At 35.4% G+C, this 20,317-nt stretch overlaps 1 protein-coding gene across 2 annotated transcripts in view; it reads left to right on the forward strand.

The window, feature by feature from the left end:
* Window positions 1-20,317, forward strand: part of LOC128241731 (TATA-binding protein-associated factor 172-like) — a 58,023-nt gene that overhangs the window by 32,213 nt on the left and 5,493 nt on the right. For both annotated transcript variants that reach the window (XM_052958791.1, XM_052958800.1), the window contains exons 24-38: window positions 69-166; window positions 631-832; window positions 1,462-1,610; window positions 2,627-2,779; window positions 6,583-6,720; window positions 7,943-8,094; window positions 8,470-8,547; window positions 10,670-10,733; window positions 13,183-13,390; window positions 13,845-13,975; window positions 14,903-15,013; window positions 15,787-15,935; window positions 16,997-17,140; window positions 17,768-17,845; window positions 19,174-19,395. In XM_052958791.1, the coding sequence (XP_052814751.1) occupies window positions 69-166; window positions 631-832; window positions 1,462-1,610; window positions 2,627-2,779; window positions 6,583-6,720; window positions 7,943-8,094; window positions 8,470-8,547; window positions 10,670-10,733; window positions 13,183-13,390; window positions 13,845-13,975; window positions 14,903-15,013; window positions 15,787-15,935; window positions 16,997-17,140; window positions 17,768-17,845; window positions 19,174-19,395 (2,077 nt within the window). The remainder of the gene's footprint in view (window positions 1-68; window positions 167-630; window positions 833-1,461; window positions 1,611-2,626; window positions 2,780-6,582; window positions 6,721-7,942; window positions 8,095-8,469; window positions 8,548-10,669; window positions 10,734-13,182; window positions 13,391-13,844; window positions 13,976-14,902; window positions 15,014-15,786; window positions 15,936-16,996; window positions 17,141-17,767; window positions 17,846-19,173; window positions 19,396-20,317) is intronic.

Below are 20,317 nucleotides of genomic sequence, written 5' to 3' on the forward strand. Positions count from 1 at the left end.
CTTTTAAACTGGTTTAAAATGTGAAATTACTTTGATATTGATACTGTTTTTTCAACCATTGGTTTTAGATTTTGAAGTAACAGACTCCATTGCTCAAGAGATTGTAAATAGTCTACAAGTGCTAGAATCTATAGGACCTTCACTACATTCAACCCTGCTTCCAAAGGTTTGTTCAGTTAGCTCACTAGAGCAAGAAATACAATCTAATATTGATTTATTTGTAATACATAAGGCCACCAGCCCATAAAACAATTATTTAATGTTCAAATAGTAATGTATATTTTATGAGATGTAATAAAATTAACATGTATTGTTCTAGAGCAATTAAGATTTGCAAGTTAACATCAATGATGTTAGCAATGTTGTTAACTTGAACAAAGTTTTATATAAACTTATATAATGTTTGCGTGTCACTAATTGATTTGTGAATGAACTGTTCTTTGGTTAAAGAATTTTACTTTGTATGAGTGCTTAAGTATCATTAGTGACAATTGTAAAGCTTTGTATTTTTGTTCAGGAATTTTCATTCACTTAAGACTGGACTTAATTTGTATATCTTAACCAACAGCATAGTGTAAAAAATGAAATATAAATAAATTCTATGTGCCATTTATTGATTGATAATTTCAGTTGGTAGAAAGTCTTCAACAGCTGAAGACCTATTTAGAACACAGATATGCAGGGATTCGCCACATTTCCGCTCGTTGTGTCGGAACCCTAGCGCGTCTTTCAACCCCAGACACGATGTTGTTTCTCATCGAGGTTGTTATTCCCATGTTGGAAGCTTCAGACAATATAACGCAGAGACAGGGGGCTTCAGAAGCTTTGTATCGTATCCTTTTATAATTAATACCACACAAATGTATTACTGATGATTCTTGCCGTGTTAGTGTATTTGTTAGCGAACTACTTTTGAGTGGTACCAGTGTATGTTAATGTAAATGATAGCAGAATTAAGGTTCTGCACAAAGCAAACATAGGTTTTCAAGAGGATATATTCACTATTTTTATACATCCGTCATAATTATATGATGAACACATGGGGCGGGCAGTGGCAACATGGGAGCAGGCAGGCTGCATCCTTAAAAGTTGTCCAGTCTCTCTATTAAGATCTATTTCAGCCTGTTGTACTAGGCTGTAAAGCTGAAAGCAAGGTAATAAAAATAGATGCCAGATTGGATATAAGATACCCAGGACTACCCACTTACAGATCTGAACTTCCTTACCTTTCTCTTAAATTGTTCAAGACATTCTGGATGAAATTTTTACTTATAAACTCTCAACTCGTTAATTGCATTACAACTCTTAAATTCCTGTTTACGATGTTAGAATAAATTGTTGAGCCAGAACATGTTCTTGAAAAGTAACCTACTTTGTAAAAGTGATCAAGTGTAAGTCATTATACATCCATACTACCCTGTTATAATGATATTGCATTATTTTCCCTAACTCCCCTAAAAGATGTTATAGAAAGTCTTGGACTGGATATTGTTCCCTACATTGTCCTGCTGATTGTTCCCGTACTGGGCCGGATGACAGACCAAAATACGGATGTAAGAACGCTGGCCACTCACTGCTTTGCATCTCTCATACGACTTCTTCCACTGGAGGTAAGGGAATGTCCTTTTTATGGTTTATATTACGTAAGCACATCTGGCCCCTATTTCTTAACAGCTTAACAGGCTAAGTAGCTTATTTCAATTAACAAAAAATACATAATTTTGTTAAATGAATAATGGTTAATTACGAATATCATAAAGATAATTCTTCATTCAAGTCTGAAAGTCTTAAAGAAGTAAACATTACACAATTTATACTAAAACAAAAAGGTGAGCTTAGCTTGATCCTGTTATAAAGGACTTAAGAAGTTTTGAGAAATTGGGGCCTGACCTTTAATGAATAATAAGATATTTTTTTAATATTATTTTCTTATGTAGAACAAATGCAAGGTTTAAAAATCAGAAATCAAATGTTATCTTTATGGCCTTGGTTAGTCATTCATGTATATGGAACGAGTAATGGTACTCCGGCTAAAATCAATAAAGAGTTGTACACTTTATTTAAGCAACACTTGTATAATCAATTACTGAAAGTCGTATTGAAAATGTTAATGTACACACGACGTCATTACACAGCATTTATAAATGTTAGCTTTTGTAGCAGTGGATATTTATTAATTTTGCCAAATCCACCAAACAAAGTATTACCGGTACAAGAAATAAAAAAGGAAATATTTAACTTCATATGGAATAAAAAATACAGACAAAATGAAAGAGATACATTAATTCAACCTTTAAAACGTACAGGGTTTGTCTTGCCCACTTAAAGCTTGCTGGATAAGGCAATTATATTAAATGCAAGTCTGTGGAAGGAATTCTATAAAAAGGACCTTATTAAAAATGGCAGGAGATAAATTTTTGAATGCAATTTGGACAATGCTTTAATAAAGAGAATTGCAAAAAATAATATATTTTTATTCGATATAACAAAAATAAAATAATAAAACTGATCAGGTGTCTATAGAAAAAGTAATAATCTGGAATAACGAGTCCATTCAACGTAATAACAAAAGCTTCTATTAAACTTAATAACGAAAGCCTTTATTATTTATTAATTACCTTTGTAGACAGGGGTTCCTGACCCACCCGACATGGCAGCTACTTTGTCTGAGCAAAAACAGCGAGATCGGGTATTCCTGGAACAGCTGTTGGACACATCCAAGCTGGAAAACTACTCTATTGACGTGCCAATAAAGGCTGAGCTTCGTAAATATCAACAGGTACACTGATAATTTTAAGTATCGGTTTAGGTTTTAACAAGTGAATAATGTGAGTGACATGGCTCCATTGATTGAGATAGGATATAATATTACTCATTGTGTTTTGCTTGTTAGCTCGACTATTCAAAGAATAAGGAGAGCTATACTACTCACCCTGGCTTCGGCATCTGCGTTCGGCGTCGGCGTCACACCTTGGTTAAGGTTTTGCATGTAAGCACCTTTAAGTCATTATCTCAGTAAATACATCATGTATTGCATTGAAACTTTAGATATGTATTCCCAACTATCTAACCTACTAAATTGATAAAGTTAGATTAACACTTATTTGCATATAATGCAAATAATGGGCCTTTAGTATTTGACTTAGAAATTCTGGTTAAGGTTTTGCATGTAAGCAAACATAGGTTAATATCTCAGCAACTACTTGAGGTATTGCATTGAGACTTTATGCAATGGTACTCAACCATCCAACCTACTTAATTAACTAAGTTAGATAACTCTAGTTTGCATTTAATGCAAATAATTGCCCTTTATCAGGGATGATAACAGAGCCAAGTTGCCAATCCTGAAAATGTCTGCGTGGGGTTCAGGGGGCCGCTAAAGGCCCCCGATGGGTCCAGGGCAAAGCCCTGGTGGGGGTACAAGGGGGGCAAAGCCCCCTGAAGCTTTCAGTATTTCAGGGTTTCTCATACCCTTTTTTGCCTTAGAATAGTGTTCAAGGAGTACACCTTTCAGTTTGGTAGATATAATTATGTTCAACAGGAGACATCCGCAATCAGAACAATTATCAGGAATCTTAGCAGTGAAGTTAAACACCTTTGTCTTCAAACAAAGTTAAATTTACTTTTTTACCTGAAGTCACAGGCATAAGACATGTACCTGACATTTTGGTTCAGTTGTCCACTTCCCATAAAACTCAACTGGCTATGATCAAATGCCTGTGTATGAACAGTCTACACTGTGGGATGTTTGATTTATAATAATGAACAACATATCAATTATCAAGCTTGCAAATGTTTATTGTAAAAGTGTTATTTATTCAATTTGTATTTATCATAAAGAGTATTTATTCCATTATCTACACATTTGATGAGAATATAATATTATTAATTATTATTCCAAGTAATATCCAAACGGGACTGTAAATGCTTTGGCAGTGAGCCGTTGTGGTCATGTTGGACTGTGTCGCCATCAATGTCTATGAGGTGAGGGACAAGTTGACGTATTCTGGTCTCAAAGCCAAAACAATTTCCCCTCATGGTGTTACATGAGTCCAGTAGCACACAAATTAGATTGTCCAGATTGTCCCACGTCAGTTCAAGTCTCGCAAACAGGCTTTCAAATTCCTTGAAAATTGATTCAGAATCAGCCCTTGTGATTTTTAAGGAGGCCAAATGTCTCAACACTATTTCTTTCTAGCAGAAAAATAGCTGCAACAGTTTTCTCATTGTTTGTGTTTGTTGACCCGTCTAAGTTCAAACAAAACTGAGTTTCACTTAACTCCTCCACAAGTTCATCATTGAAATGGCTTGCCTCTCCCTAAGTCATCTTATACAAAAGCTCTCAGCGAATTAAAACTTCAAAGGTGTACAGTGTACACCTTTGAAGTTTTAATTCGCTAAGAGCTTTTGTATCTTTGGCAAGTGTCTTAAGTAAGACTCACTACATGTGGTGCCAGGGAGTATGGAAGGTCATGTTCAGCCATAAATCCAAGTATCATGGCCTCTGTATTGAATTGTCAGTCATTGACAGGAACAACTGGATGCACTGGCCAAGGTGTCTGTTCATCCCTGACTTTTGGAACGATCAACATACCTGGAAATTCAAATTACAACTATAGAAATTAAATCTCACTCAAACTGGGTCCTCAAGAAGTTTTGTTCAACTGTCTCAAATAGAAAATAAACTGACTGCTCCTACTTAATATATATATTACTACTACAAAATATGTATTCATTTTTTTTAATTTTCATTTGAACCTTCCATTATATATAGTCAACAGCCACTTCTTATTGAGAACAATGCTTCAAACATTATGGAAACAATAAAGAAACGGTTTAACAGCGTAAACCTCAATCGGCCAAATAAAATTTGTAAAATAAAAATCGATTATTATGACACAATCCGAATCGCGATGTCCGAAATATTGCTACATGCGCAAAAGCCATTCTCAGTTTGATCACATTCTATGAACTTAAAAAGAAGCGTTTCGAAAATTTCTCTTAAAAATAAATAGCAAATATACCTTTAAATCGACGAATCGATGTTTTTAGAAGTTGGTGGTGGTCGTTTTTTTTCCAATACTCGTTTATTCGTCTTCGTCGTCTGTCATATCCGGATACTGTCTTCTAGTCCCATCGGTAATTTCCGTAATCACCCGATGATAGCTTAACCAATCATATAGCTCGACTGCCAAGATGTAAATAGGTTCGATAATTTCCGGCTTTACACTTCCGGAAAACTCACCTTTCGTACCCATATTGTTCGATCTGAGCTAGAATCGCTCCCTGTACCCCTCCCCCCTAGAAAAAAGTCAACAGATTTACATTAATCTCAAAATCGATTTTGAGACCTTAAATCCGGAATTCCGGATTAATCCGGAATTTTACCATCCCTGCTTTATTATTACACTTAGAAATTCTGGATAAGGTTTTGTATGTAACCACATTTAAGACAATATCACAGCAAATATATCATGTATTGGATTGAAACTTTAGATATGTATTTCCAACTATCTGATTAATGAAGTAAGATAACACTTTTTTGAATTTAATGCAAATTATGGGCCTTTATTATTTGACTTAGAAATTATGGTTAAGGTTTTGCATGTAAGCACACATGGTTAATATCTCAGCAACTACTTGATGTATTGCATTGAGACTTTATACAATGGTACTCAACCATCCAATCTACTTAAATAATCAAGTAAGATAACTCTAGTTTGCGTTAAATTCAAATTATGGCCCCTTTTTTATTCGACATAGAAATTCTGGTTAAGGTTTTGCATGTAACCACTTTTAAGTCAATACCTCAGTGAATAAATCATATATTGCATTGAAACTTTACACACAAGCTCCCAACCATTTAACCTTCTTATTTAATCAAGTAAGATAACTCATCATAATATAACATTTTTGCCCCTTTATTATGCGACTAAGAAATTCTGGTTAAGGTCTTGCATGTTAGCACACATATATAGGATAATATCTCAGCAACTACTTGATGTATTGCATTTAGACTTTATACAATGGTACTCAACCACACAACCTAATTGAATAACCAAGTTAGATAACTGAATTTTGCAAATAATGGCCCTTTATTATAAGACTTAGAAATTCTCGTTAAAATTTTGCATGTAACCACATTTATGTTAGTAATGCTTTTAACCATTTAACATTAATTTTCGAACAGAAATAAGTAAATCTGCGATCTGATCTTTTGTCAGCAGTTTTAAATTATTGATTTGCAGATATTTATGCAGAAATTGGCTCATTTTTCACGACAAAAAATATAAAAAGTTGTTGAAATGTTGTATCTGTGAGGGTTCAGCTTTAATAAAAAAATTGAAGTTACAATTGTCATAGGGCTTGTGGTATTAGCAGCAGCGTAAGTGTTGTTGTCTTAGTGCCAAACTTTTTTTGGGCCTTAAGATCAGAAATAATTTAAGATATTCAAATAAAACATTGTACACATTTTCCCTGAGATAATTTGTTAAATTATGGTATGTGAGTCAGCAGAATTTACAGACCCTGAAAAAAGGGCAGAAATAAATGTTATGCAATGAATATTTTCTTTTTCACCAGGATGGCGTTAACTGGCTTGGATTCCTGAGCAAATACAAACTCCACGGGATTTTGTGTGATGATATGGGTCTCGGGAAGACACTTCAGTCTATATGTATAATGGCTACAGATCACTATAGAAGACAAGTGAAATATAAGGTACAAGGTTCAATTACTCATAATGATTGCGAGATATTTGAATACAATGAGATCATCGTCAATGCGGTGATATTTGAATACAATGAGATCATCGTCAATGAGCACTCAACTTTGGTTATAATGGATCATGATCATCCATATTCAATTTTCATTTAACTTCAATTTTACTTATAAACCATAAACTACAGGTTTAATTTAATTTGTTGAAACTTTATATATTTTACTATAATGTTGAGTGTGGTCTTTTGTTGTGGCGGAAACGGGAGAAAACCCATTTGTCCATGCTGGCAATCGAACATTTGTCGCTTTGGTGAGAAGCAAGTGCGCTATCCACTGCGCTAACCCGACAGCCATTCTTATTTGTTGCGTCATGACATTGTATTAGCTGTACCTATGCATGTACTGTTTCTTTTCATTTTTTTATTCATTTTTATTTATTTTTGTCGTGATATTAAAAAACTTTGACCACTTCTTACAAAAACTTTGATATGTGATCATCGGAAACAAGGATCCCATTTGCATCATGTTAATTTTATTAACCGACGGCATGGGTTGACTGTCTAAGTTTTAGCCGAGTTTTAAAAATGACATGGTGCTACAGAAAAGAGAAAGGCTGTTGGGGGACAAAAGGGCACATTGTATCGGGCAGTTAATAATGAAAGCATTAGAAACTGTAAGAAATTGTGCTTATATGAAGTAATGTTCAGTCATTGAAATTAGACTTTCGGATGAACAAGCCCGAATTCTTATACTATTGCATGGAATCATATTTTTGAACAAGCCCTGCTATATAAAATTCAGAATTTGAGCAAACCCGGAAGACATTTTACCAGTGCAGGGCTCGCGGGCTTGTGCTATTTCGACCACTGAATATTAGGTTTCTACTTAGTCTACTAAATATGTAAAGTTTGTTTGTATTCATAATCATATTTCAAGTCTTATCTTAAGCATTTAATTCTTTGAATGCAGGAGGATGCACATTCTGGTCTACAACAGGGCAGAAGAGTGCTTCCAATATGACATGTTTTCACTGAACATTACAGTTTTATGAATTATGCAAACTGATTATAGTAAGTTATTTTGAGGGGCGCGTCATAGCAGGGGGGTTGGATGGCATGGGGCATAGAATCTTTGCTATCTTGCATGTTTAGCATGGAAGGCAGGGGTCATGAAGTACAGTCTGCTCTGCATTGTCACATCTTTGTTTTTGGTATCTTTGTAGGAATCTCAGAGCCCTGATAGTTCACCCATCCCCTCAATTGTCGTCTGCCCACCCACCCTGATTGGTCACTGGGTGTACGAGATTCAGAAATTTATAGATGAGGAATACCTCAACCCCCTCATGTATGCGGGCACCCCAACTGAAAGACAGAGGTAAGCATCTCATGTTTGTAGTTGACGCTTTAAAAGAAAAAAAAATAGCTTTAGCTGTTGTCGTAGTATTGGTGTCTGTGTCATCATTAATGGTGTTGTTGTTGAAAACTTGAACAAGGACATTACTTGGAAATAGTGTAAGGTCTGTAGTGTGTGTGTGGGTACCAACCAGCTGCTTTGTTAGCCCCGTTCATCAGAGCGCCATGCTAGTGTTCCGGCAGTCATGGGTTCAAGCCCCTACCAGGTTGACTTGAGGTCATGAAACCTTTTTTCCTATTTTTACAATATAATTTTTTTTAATGACACAATGAAACTTTTTGTTGTTCTTAAACATGACTTATCTGATTACATTTACTTAATTTAATGTATTTTCAGATTACAAAAGAAATCCAAAAACCACAATTTGATTGTTGCTTCTTACGACGTTGTCAGAAATGATGCAGAATTCTTCAGGTATGCAAAACTGTAACCAACTTTGGGCTGATTGTTTAGAATTTTGTTAAAGTTAACAACGTTGTTAACATAATCATTGTTAACCTTTAAAGGTGAAATGTTTTATGATGTAGTGAAATATTTAGAAAAAGACAACAAGCATAGTTGAATCAGTTGTTCCAGTATTTGTGAAGAGCCGCAGATCACACGTGTGTCCATGATTTGTTTTTAGAGAATTTTAACTTATACATGTGCTTGTCCTAAGAGAAGCTCTTCAAAGCATTGACCCACATGTGACCTTGACCCACATGTGTCCTTGACCTGTGACATTGACCCACATGTGACCTTGTCCTCTACATTCACCTTCATACAACCACTGTCAATGTTTTAAGTAATAGATACTTACACATACTAACTGTATCTGACTTATACGACGATAAGTGTATTGCATATATTAGTGAGCAAATAAATGCATTAATTAATAAATAAATACAAATTTATAGATATAAAAAATAGTTATTTTTCCGAAAAATAATCGGCTAGTGGGATTACTCGAAAATCTCGTGCACTATCCGCTTACAGCCGTAAGAAGACACTTTTTCAATAGCTCTGCTGGGGGTAAAGTCGTATAAGAGACAAGTTCCCTAGCATAATACATGTACATTCCATGGTACATGTATGTCCAGTCTAGTGGAACATTGACCAGGGGATGATTTCACAAACATATTTTATCCTTCTATAGCTGCTGAACTGAATTAAAACTAGATTAAGCTAATCCCTCTATTCTTCATTACAACATTTTCTGATCAATGTTCCCCATTTTTTAAAGGGGCTGCACTCCGTATGATGAAATAGCGATAAAAGAAGAGAAAATTATCGAAAACTGACATAAACTTGGTATCGATGTGTACAATGCATTGAAACTTACTAACTGAAGTACCACATAGTTTACAATTAAATTATTTTCGCAGTTTTATCGTATTTTTCCATTAAAAAAGATTACTAACTAGTCTACCTAATAGAATTCATTTCATATGTATGTGTGATTGGCTAGTCGATGTTATCACGTGATATTACCAAGTTAGGTATATAGCTTAAATATTTCAACTGATTATGGTAACCATTCGTAGCACAGATGATACAACGCTGGACTGCAATTTTGGCGACACTGGTTCGACACAATTTTTTTTTTACATTTTGGTATTTTTTTTTACAATTATGATATCAAAGAGTAAAATATTTTATTAAATAATTGTCCTGAGATTTGTTTTTCTGGTGTATAGTTCCTTTAAAGCTGAACAGATGGACTGTTTTGACAATTTTTTTTTATTTTTTGTCTTGGAATGAATCAGTTTTTGCCTAAATGTCTGGAAACCAGTGGTACAAGAATGCTGGTAAAACATAAGATCGCAGTTTTACAAATTTATGTTCAAAAATCGATGTTTTTGTTACTAACGCTTTAAGAAAAAAAGTCAGTAGTATTTACAGCAATTGAGATATGAGTTCTGTTGTGAGTTATCTTATTTGACTGAATTGAAGGCAATGATATCAAAATCAGTTGATTATGAGACAAAAAATAAAACAAATGTTAAAACTGTCGATCTATGAGAATGCAACATTAAAGTGGTACACCTTTAGGTGATATTGCCAAAAAGATAATTGTAACACACATCTTTGACCAGACACCAAAACCATTACTGCAACTTGGTGAGGATTTACAGTTAATCCATTGAGCAATGCGTCTATTAACTGAAAATATAATCCTCTAATTGGTCAACTTATTGTTTGATTGACAAATGGGGACTGGTCAATTCTTTGGGTTTTCTCATATAACTGCTCTTATATTGGACCTGTCGTTTTATGTATGTTTTTTTGTGTTTTCAACATTCACTCTGATGGTGTGTATAATTAAATATGTATGCATTTGTGTATGGAAGCTAGAAGAATTTGATGTGGATAAAAACTGCTAGTTGTTTTTTCTGCTGAAGCAAAGGTATATATGAACATACACATCTGTTTTTCAGACTGTGTATAATGAGTGTGTGTTCATCTTTTTTAGGAGCTAGAGGATTTAAAGTGGAGATTAAACTGTTTTACTGTAGAAGGTGTATATGTATATATACATGTGTGGCTTATATTGCAGCTCTATACACTGGAACTATTGCATCCTAGATGAAGGTCACATTATAAAGAATGGCAAAACAAAGGTAAGAAACTTGAAATATTATGTATGTCTGTGAGGGCTATTCCATTCAAACATATAACCCCCTGGGGGAAGGCACTTCTATATCATGCCCCCCCCCCCCCACAGAAGCAAATTAACCCTTTTGGGGTCCAAATTAGGGGGAAAAGACACCCACTCATATACTATGAAAATAATTGCCCGTGGGTTATATGTTTTACTGGAAAATCCCTGAGGCATGGAACCCTAAATACTTCATAATTCACTCAAAATCATTAGGTTGCAGCTAACTGTTAAAAACTTGGTTATAAAGTTGTCCTCAGGTATTTTAAGTTTGCACATTGATCTGGTTTTATTAGTAAAACGTATTATTGGATAGATATTGACCATCATATAAACATTTTGGCTTCCAGTCCAATCCTATATATTTTGATATTATGTAGACAAGTGTAACTCCACCCCAACTGTCCTGTTTTGTATAGTCACTTGTTTGTCCGTGTAAATCTCATGTTCTGAGTGTATGTTTGTATGGTGTGATGTTTGAGTGGTTAAACAAGTTTTATATTTTTATGCCCCCTTTTGAAAAAAGTGGGGTATATTGTTTTGCACATGTCGGTCGGTCGGTCTGTCTGTCTGTCGGTCGGTCGGTCGGAATACCAAATGGTTTCCGATCAATAACTTGAGAACGCTTTGACCGAGGGACCTCATACTTGGTATGTGTATTGGTCATCACCAGCAGATGAACCCTATTGATTTTGAGGTCAGTGGGTCAAAGGTCAAGGTCAGTGTGACCTTTACATGAAAAACGGTTTCCGATCAATAACTTGAGAACGCTTTGACCCAGGAACCTCATACTTGGTAGGTGTATTGGTCATGACCAGCAGATGAACCCTATTGATTTTGAGGTCAGTGGGTCAAAGGTCAAGGTCAGTGTGACCTTAACATGAAAAACGGTTTCCGATCAATAACTTGAGAACGCTTTGACCCAGGGACCTCATACTAGGTAGGCTTATTGGTCATGACCAGCAGATGAACCCTATTGATTTTGAGGTCAGTGGGTCAAAGGTCAAGGTCAGTGTGACCTTTACATGAAAAACGGTTTCCGATCAATAACTTGAGAACGCTTTGACCCAGGAACCTCATACTTGGTAGGTGTATTGGTCATGACCAGCAGATGAACCCTATTGATTTTGAGGTCAAAGGTCAAGGTCAGTGTGACCTTAACATGAAAAACGGTTTCCGATCAATAACTTGAGAACGCTTTGACCCAGGGACCTCATACTAGGTAGGCTTATTGGTCATGACCAGCAGATGAACCCTATTGATTTTGAGGTCAGTGGGTCAAAGGTCAAGGTCAGTGTGACTGTAAGCTGAAAAAAGGTTTTCTGATTGTCCATATTTTATTTTCTTATATAGTAGACAGTAGAAATTTATATGTCACTAAATGCATGAGTTGAAGTATCAGTTTTCAGTGAACATCTAGTTTAATTATGCCCCCCTTCGAAGCAGAGGGGTTATATAATTGCTTTGCACATGTCGGTCGGTCTGTTGGAAGACCAAAGCTTGTCCAAGTGATAACTCAACAATTCCCGGACCTATGGTCATCAAACTTGACATGAAGATTAGGTATGACCAGTAGATGACCTGCCTCATATGCATCCAATGACAAATCAGCTGTCATTTCAGTCCATGCATATTTCATTCAATTGTCCAAATATTTCTGGCAACTTGGCGCTCAGGGGGCATAATGTTTGACAAACATCTCTTGTTATCTTACATTCTCATTGGTTCATATTATGACTTCAAAGCCCTTGACTAACACTTGAACTGCGAGATTCAAGTGAATTCTGTATTACTTGTACATAAAAATTCAACAATACTTTAGTTTTTCAAGGAAGTTTTATTCACCCTATATTTATATACTGTCTCGCAGTCTGGTGAGTTGTTTTACCATACATTCTAGTCATTAATTTGCAAGAATTAAAATGAAGACAGTCATCGAAATTAGACTTTTGGATGAAAAAGCCAAAATTCTTCTACCATTACCAAGCCCGGAAGCTATTATACCAGTGACGGGCTTGCGGGCTTTTGTTAATTTTGACCACTGTATAGATAGTAATTTAGCCTGTCTGTATTTGTTTCAATCAAATGGGCGTGGCCCTGGCTTGTACTTTGTATTGTACATTTAATATAGTTGCTGTCTTCTCATAATTATATTCATTGTATTCATTTAGTAGGCTTTCTTACATTCACTGGAAAAAATAACCATTCGAAACCCCAGAAGTGTGTTGGTTGTGAAAACCCCATGTTCTACATACATATGACCTTGCATACTTTGTATGTTTCTTGCAATAATAAAATATGTTTAAAATCAGGTGAAGTGGTAAAAAAATGCAAACAATAGCTCATCTTGTTTCTAAACATGTTCCCATTGGCTTTTATAAAGGTCAAACAAATGCAATATCTTATTTTAGATCTCAAAAGCAGTGAAGCAATTAAAATGCAACCATCGGCTAATCCTGTCTGGTACCCCAATCCAGAACAATGTCCTTGACCTTTGGTCCCTGTTTGATTTTCTGGTTCCCGGTTTTCTGGGAACGGAGAAGCAGTTCCAGGCCAGATATGGGAAACCGATTCTTGCAAGCAGGGAGGCCAAGAGTTCATCTAAAGAACAGGAAGCTGGTATGTGAAACTGTAGTTTAAAAACCTTTGAACATGTCAACATTACAACTTCAAATTCTGTGTTTTCCCATTATATTTCTTGGGCATCTCACGATAAATTTATAATATGTAGCACAGAATGGCAAATGGTCAAAATTTCCATTTTAAATGTTAAAACTCTCTTTTTTTCCAATCGTGGAAAAAGTATATCCAATTTTCCATTTTAAATGTTAAAACTATCTCTTTTTTTCCAAATGTGAAAAAAGTATATCCAATTTTTCATTTACTTTTTTTATGAATTAATTGTACCTACAAACCATTTGTTGATGTATAATTATCATATTCTTTTATCTTCTCTGTCTATTTTGTAGCCAATTTGAAAGACCCTTGGCCCATTCCAGAAATGCTGAAAAAACATTGAAAAATACCTAATTATTTTTGTTGCCATTCATATGCATTACATTTACCTGTTCAGGAGCGTTGGCCATGGAAACTCTACATCGGCAAGTCCTACCCTTTATCCTGCGACGACTTAAAGAAGACGTACTACAAGATCTGCCCCCTAAAATCATCCAGGACTATTATTGTGATTTGAGTCCACTTCAGGTAACTTAGATAAGTCCCGGATAAAGTCTTGAAAATATTTTGAGTATCTTCAAATTTTCTAAATCTCTGCATTGTTTTCATCAGTGACACCAGGCAGGCTGATACCCACCAAATGGAAAAACTGTATTATACATTGGCACACATCAAAAAACACTCGTTATATAAGGATATCAATTTTGGTTGCCAATGAAAAAGAATTATGAAGGTTTTATTAGCCATTTGTGGATAAGAATTTCAGCTTCAATTGTACGATTACTTTTCGTGCCCTCAGGCACAGAAGGGCTTAGAAGATTTTGTCTCCTGTGTCAAGGTCAGTGAGAGTAAGTGAAAACGCTCATTCCTCTTTGTTATTGTGTTAATGAATACACATTCGCTTTCGTGAGTGAGTGGGTATTCAAATGTTATCTGGGTGTGATACATGTAGACATTTATATTCCATTGCTGTTTAATATTTCAGGTACGCTTGTACGATGACTATGAACGCTCTCAGCCAAGGTCATCGTAAGTCAGCCGGAATCTAAACATTTTCTTGGTGTGATGTAGGCATTAGTATTCCATTGCTGTTAAATATTTGAGGTACGCTTGTACGAGGACGTTGCATGCTCTCAGCTGAGGTTATCGTGAGATCGGGGATCCACACGTTTTCTTGGTGTTATATAGGCATTCATATTCCATTGCTGTTTGATATTTCAGGTATGCTTGTACGAGGACTTCGCACACTCTCAGCCGAGGTCATCGTGAGTGAGCCAGGACACACAAGGTTTCTTGTTGTGATCGAGGCATTAATATTCCATTGCTGTTTAATATTTGAGGTATGCTTGTACGAGGACTTTACATGATCTTAGCAAAGGTCATTGTGAGTGAGTGGGGATCCACACGTTTTCCTATAGTGATCTAGGTACTTTTCATTGCTGTTTAATATTTCAGGTACGCTTGTACGAGGACTTTGCACGCTCTCAGGCACAGAGGGGTGTAGAAGATTGTGTCACGTCGGTCAAGGTCAGCGAGAGTAAGAGGGGATCCACACACATCTTCCAGGTTGGTTTGGAGCTTTTGAATGAATTTTAATGAAAAATAATGGTAATTTTGTGTGCTTGGTTTGTGTCCCAGTAAGTGATTACCACTGAAAGTTTAAAATACGCACAATTCCAAACAAAATTAAAAAAAACAACAATAAATCTGAAATGAAATATCAATAATAAGTCCAAAATTGTCTTTCTTCGCAGCAATTACCAGTGCAATCATTTGCAAACCTTCATTTACATTATGTTGTCTCATGGATGATAGGATTTATCTTGAAATTAAGATGAAGAGCTTACATTGTCTGACTATCGTACAATTATGGTTTGTTTTTTTGCTGGACATTTGCTTTATATACTGTGAGTACATGAAATGGCTGTATACAGCTTTGGAAACAATTTCAACAAGCTTGCTATGGGCCTGGGCCGGTATTCTTATTACTTAAGTCATTTCCTATCTATCATTTTCTTAAGTTAAATATCTCACTGATCATATGAAATATTAATCTTATAATATATAAAATACTTAAGCATAATTGATTTGATTGAATATGCATACTTTTATTTCGAAAACACTTATAGTTTTCTTGTAATATGACTATAAAAAATAAGAAATCAAATTATATTTTGACGTAAGATGTTTTATGAACAGCATCCCTGTATTCCTCATACTCAAACAAAACTCAGTATTTTCATTGTTAGGAGTTTCAGCCTGTTACCATATCTTGTTTTCACTGATAGTCCCCTTTATATGTACATTCTAATTTCTCTTTCTCATCCTTTTCTTTGCAGGCGTTGCAGTATTTACGCAAAGTGTGTAATCACCCGGCTCTTGTGTTGAACCAGAACCATCCCAAGTACACTGAAGTGATGGCTTCTCTCAAATCTCAGGGTTCAAACATTCGTGATCTCAATCACGCCCCCAAGCTAACAGCTCTAAAGTAAGTACATTCATTTACAGAATATACATTAATTATGGAATCATCTGGAGTTTGTCATTTCACAATTTTAGTGTTGACTTCTTAAGAATCGGCAACCTTGTCCATAGTGTAACTTGAAAAGTCTTTAAGGCATTGACTTCAAACATCATATACAGATAGATTTCATTGAGGAGAAGTGCAGTGCACAGGAACCGTAAAACTGGGTGGATTTTTTTAGTTAATTTTCATACTTAATATTTGTCTAGAGCATAGCATGAAGACTTTGCAGTATTGACTTCAAACTTCATATTTAGATCTCATTGAAGTTGCAGTGCACATGAACATAAATCTTGGTGCAGTATTTAAAGTTATTGCCTTTTGATAATTTTCATTGTTATTTTTGTTGTATGGCGAATTTGATACTGTTCTTAATTCAGCAGGGGATATGGCAGTCTGTGACTGCTCTTGGTATAGTACAGGTGCAAGTAATCCTACTGTTTGCTGTTCATCAACAACCTTAGACTTTCAATGCTCTAGAGGGTAGGGGATAGTAATCGTAGCATCGATCTTTCTTTTTGTCCACATTTTCTGACAGGGCTGTAACGTTCTTATGTGTTTCAACAATTTTAATTTACTTAACACAAATGTCCCTCTCACATAAAAAGATATGCCCCGCGTACGACCAAGATTCCTACTTCAATTGTCAAAGTTAAATGTTGGAATTATGCAATTACATACTGTAGTTTTAGGAGTGTTACTTTCCCAAATTTGGAACAAAGAATTTTCCAGGCATAAATGTTCACTTTTTAAAACATGAACGAGATGTGTCAAAAGGAAGATCTTACCTGAAAGATCACTTTCACGTCTACTGGTGCACATTGCATGGGGCATCGCTGTGGGAATTACAAGTGACAGTTCTTGTTTACTATAATTCTAGGCATTTGGAGAAGAATAATTGTGGTATCAATGTGAAAGAAAGTGCAGGCCAGAAAGTTTACAAACATAGAGAACTATATAGAACGCAGTAATGCTCTTATATCATTGTGCACATGGAACTTATTTTAACTCACTATGATTTCCAGACAGCTGCTTAGTGACTGTGGTATTGGTGTGGACGAAAGTGCCGGCCAGCCTGGGAGTGAAACTCCCGTCGTGAACCAACATCGGGTGCTACTATTTTGTCAGCTCAAAGGCATGCTGGACATAGTGGAAACTGATCTACTCAAGTAAACATACATTTTACCATCTGTTTGTCTCCATTGTATTTATTGTTGATGCTCATTTTTTATGTCTGCCAGAACATAAACACTTGTAAAAATATTCGGATGATATTTAGTATTCATGTGTACAATTATCGGGAGGTTTTACATAAAAATTGAATGTTTAAGTTTAGCAGTTTTTAAAAACATTGTCATTGCATGGTTTGTGAAAAGGAAATTAATTGCTTTTTCACTTTAAATCACAAACAAAAAAAGCTTAGTTTTAAACATTATATATTTTACAACAATTGTGAAGAAAGTTAACCTCTACTATGTCACTGATGTTGGCACTATGTGGAGTGAGAGTGTGGTCTTGTGTTGTGGGGGAAACCAGAGTGTCCGCAGAAAATGCACTTGACAAGCTTGGTATAAACTAACCAAACTCACATGTGCCCAGGCCGGAAATCGAACACAGGTCTCCTTGATGAAAAGCAAGTGCACTAACCGGACAACTAAATTTCTACCAAGATAATTGATTAAAGCATACTTATATTAGTTGTCAGCTTTTGTCAAAATCAATTTAAAGAAACAGTGTACGTAAACTAAACTAAGACTGTAACATACATTCATATATATATCTGCCTCATATTCCAGGTGTCAAATGCCATCTGTGACTTACCTTCGACTGGATGGAAGTGTCCCTGCTGGTAACAGACATGACATTGTCAACAGGTGAAGCATTATTCATGTACTGATGTAGTCCATTTTATTGTAAAAATTTGATCTATTCTACCTGCTGTGTAAAATTAAGATAAGTATATACAGTTGAAACCCATTGGCATGATATTGCTTGGCTCAATTTCTTCGTTGGCTTGAACTGGATGTTAAGGACCAATTTTGTTTTACTCTTAATAAGCATTCCCACTTGGCTTGATATTCCCAAGGCTTAAAGTATTTTGGCCGGTCCCTGGGATATTGAGCCGGCTGTTTACTTCTGAACAGGAAGTCTCTCTTGTACCATGTTTGAGAGGGTTTTCTTTGTTTTTCGTCTGCACATTAACGCCAATATCAGAATGTTTAAGATATTCAAATGAAACTTGGCACACATGTCAGAGACAATGCACATATGTAAACGTGTCATTTACTGTGAAATCATTAATGTTCGTGGGGCATCATAATCATCGTAATCATCATAATTACAAGATGTATGAAAAGCTGGACTCTTGTCTCAAGTCCGCCATAGTCAGGATTCCTAATTTTAATTGTGTCTGTAATACTCTTTTTCATTGCATGATTGGCTAGAGGCAATCGCCTCGATTTGCCGACTCCATGTGAATCTATAATTAGAAAACAGGGAAACCTCTCTGATTCGCAGAGAGTTAAGGTATTAAACAATTTTACCTTTAGCTCACCTTACGGCTCCGGCCCACATATATACATATTGATTCAGGCCATTAAAGGCCTTCCACAGCGCAAAAGTTGTTTGGAGGACCAAAACATAAAATGTATCATTTTGTATATAGTTTTGTGTCAAAATAGTCAGTGCTACCCAATCAACAATTTCTTGAGACTTAATGGTGTTTGCAGAGCTCTATATTAAGAAAGATATTTGCGTTTTTGTAACCAGGAAATGAATTTGATGCACTATTTTTCAATATTATATTGAATGTCTTTCTTATTTATAAAGATATCATCAATAACTCACAAGACATTGTTGATAAGGTAGTATGGGTCATTTTGACACATAAAGGATGTATGTTTTACTCCCTAAAGAGTGTTCTGCAAAACTAAATTACACTTGAACTTTTGAAACATTTTAATTTTTGGATAAGCGAACACATCATCATCATTTTATCAAACTAGATGTTATTTAAAAAAAAAGGTACAGGAACTTGCCATAAGTGGTTTTAATACATACATGTATTCAGATTATATACATCAATTTATATCACAAACATGTATTATTGCACCAAATATTCATGACATTAAGTTAGTGTCTTCAAAACATATATGTATTGAGGTTCCAAATAATTTTTACATTCAAATCTTTTTGTTACCAGGTTCAACAATGATCCATCAATCGATATTCTGCTGCTGACGACGCACGTTGGCGGACTGGGACTTAATCTGACCGGTGCTGACACAGTGGTGTTTGTCGAACATGACTGGAATCCCATGAAAGATCTACAAGCTATGGATCGGGCGCATCGTATCGGGCAGAAGAAAGTCGTGAATGTTTATCGGCTTATCACTCGTGGAACTCTTGAGGAAAAGATTATGGGGTGAGTTTCTTAAGAATGAATTATTATAATTTGTGGAATTGTTCTAGAATGGATATATATCGCATCCAACCAAGTATGTTAGAATTAATTACTCTTCTTAACTCTAAAAAGAAGTCATTGTTACACAAACTGGCTATATTTATACTACTTCACATTCCATCTTAAAGATCTTGTACAACTGCACAGTCATTCTCAGATGATCATATACAACTAAACATACCTTCTCATTTGATCTTATACAACTAAACATTCCTGCTCATATGATCTTATAAAACTGAACATTCCTTCTCATATGATCTTATAAAACTGAACATACCTTCTCATATGATCTTATACAAATAAACATTCCTGCTCATATGATCTTATAAAACTGCACATTCTTTCTCATATGATCTTATACAACTGCACAGTCATTCTCAAATGATCTTATACAACTGCACAGTCATTCTCAAATGATCTTATACAACTGCACAGTCTCTCTCAAATGATCTTATACAACTGCACAGTCATTCTCAAAAGATCTTATACAACTGCACAGTCTCTCTCAAATGATCTTATACAACTGCACAGTCATTCTCAAAAGATCTTATACAACTGCACAGTCTCTCTCAAATGATCTTATACAACTGCACAGTCATTCTCAAAAGATCTTATACAACTGCACAGTCTATCTCAAATGATCTTATACAACTGCACAGTCATTCTCAAAAGATCTTATACAACTGCACAGTCTCTCTCAAATGATCTTATACAACTGCACAGTCATTCTCAAAAGATCTTATACAACTGCACAGTCTATCTCAAATGATCTTATACAACTGCACAGTCATTCTCAAAAGATCTTATACAACTGCACAGTCCCTCTCAAATGATCTTATACAACTGCACAGTCATTCTCAAAAGATCTTATACAACTGCACAG

The sequence above is a fragment of the Mya arenaria genome, chromosome 2 (assembly GCF_026914265.1).
Source record: "Mya arenaria isolate MELC-2E11 chromosome 2, ASM2691426v1".
In the NCBI taxonomy this organism is placed as follows: domain Eukaryota; kingdom Metazoa; phylum Mollusca; class Bivalvia; order Myida; family Myidae; genus Mya; species Mya arenaria.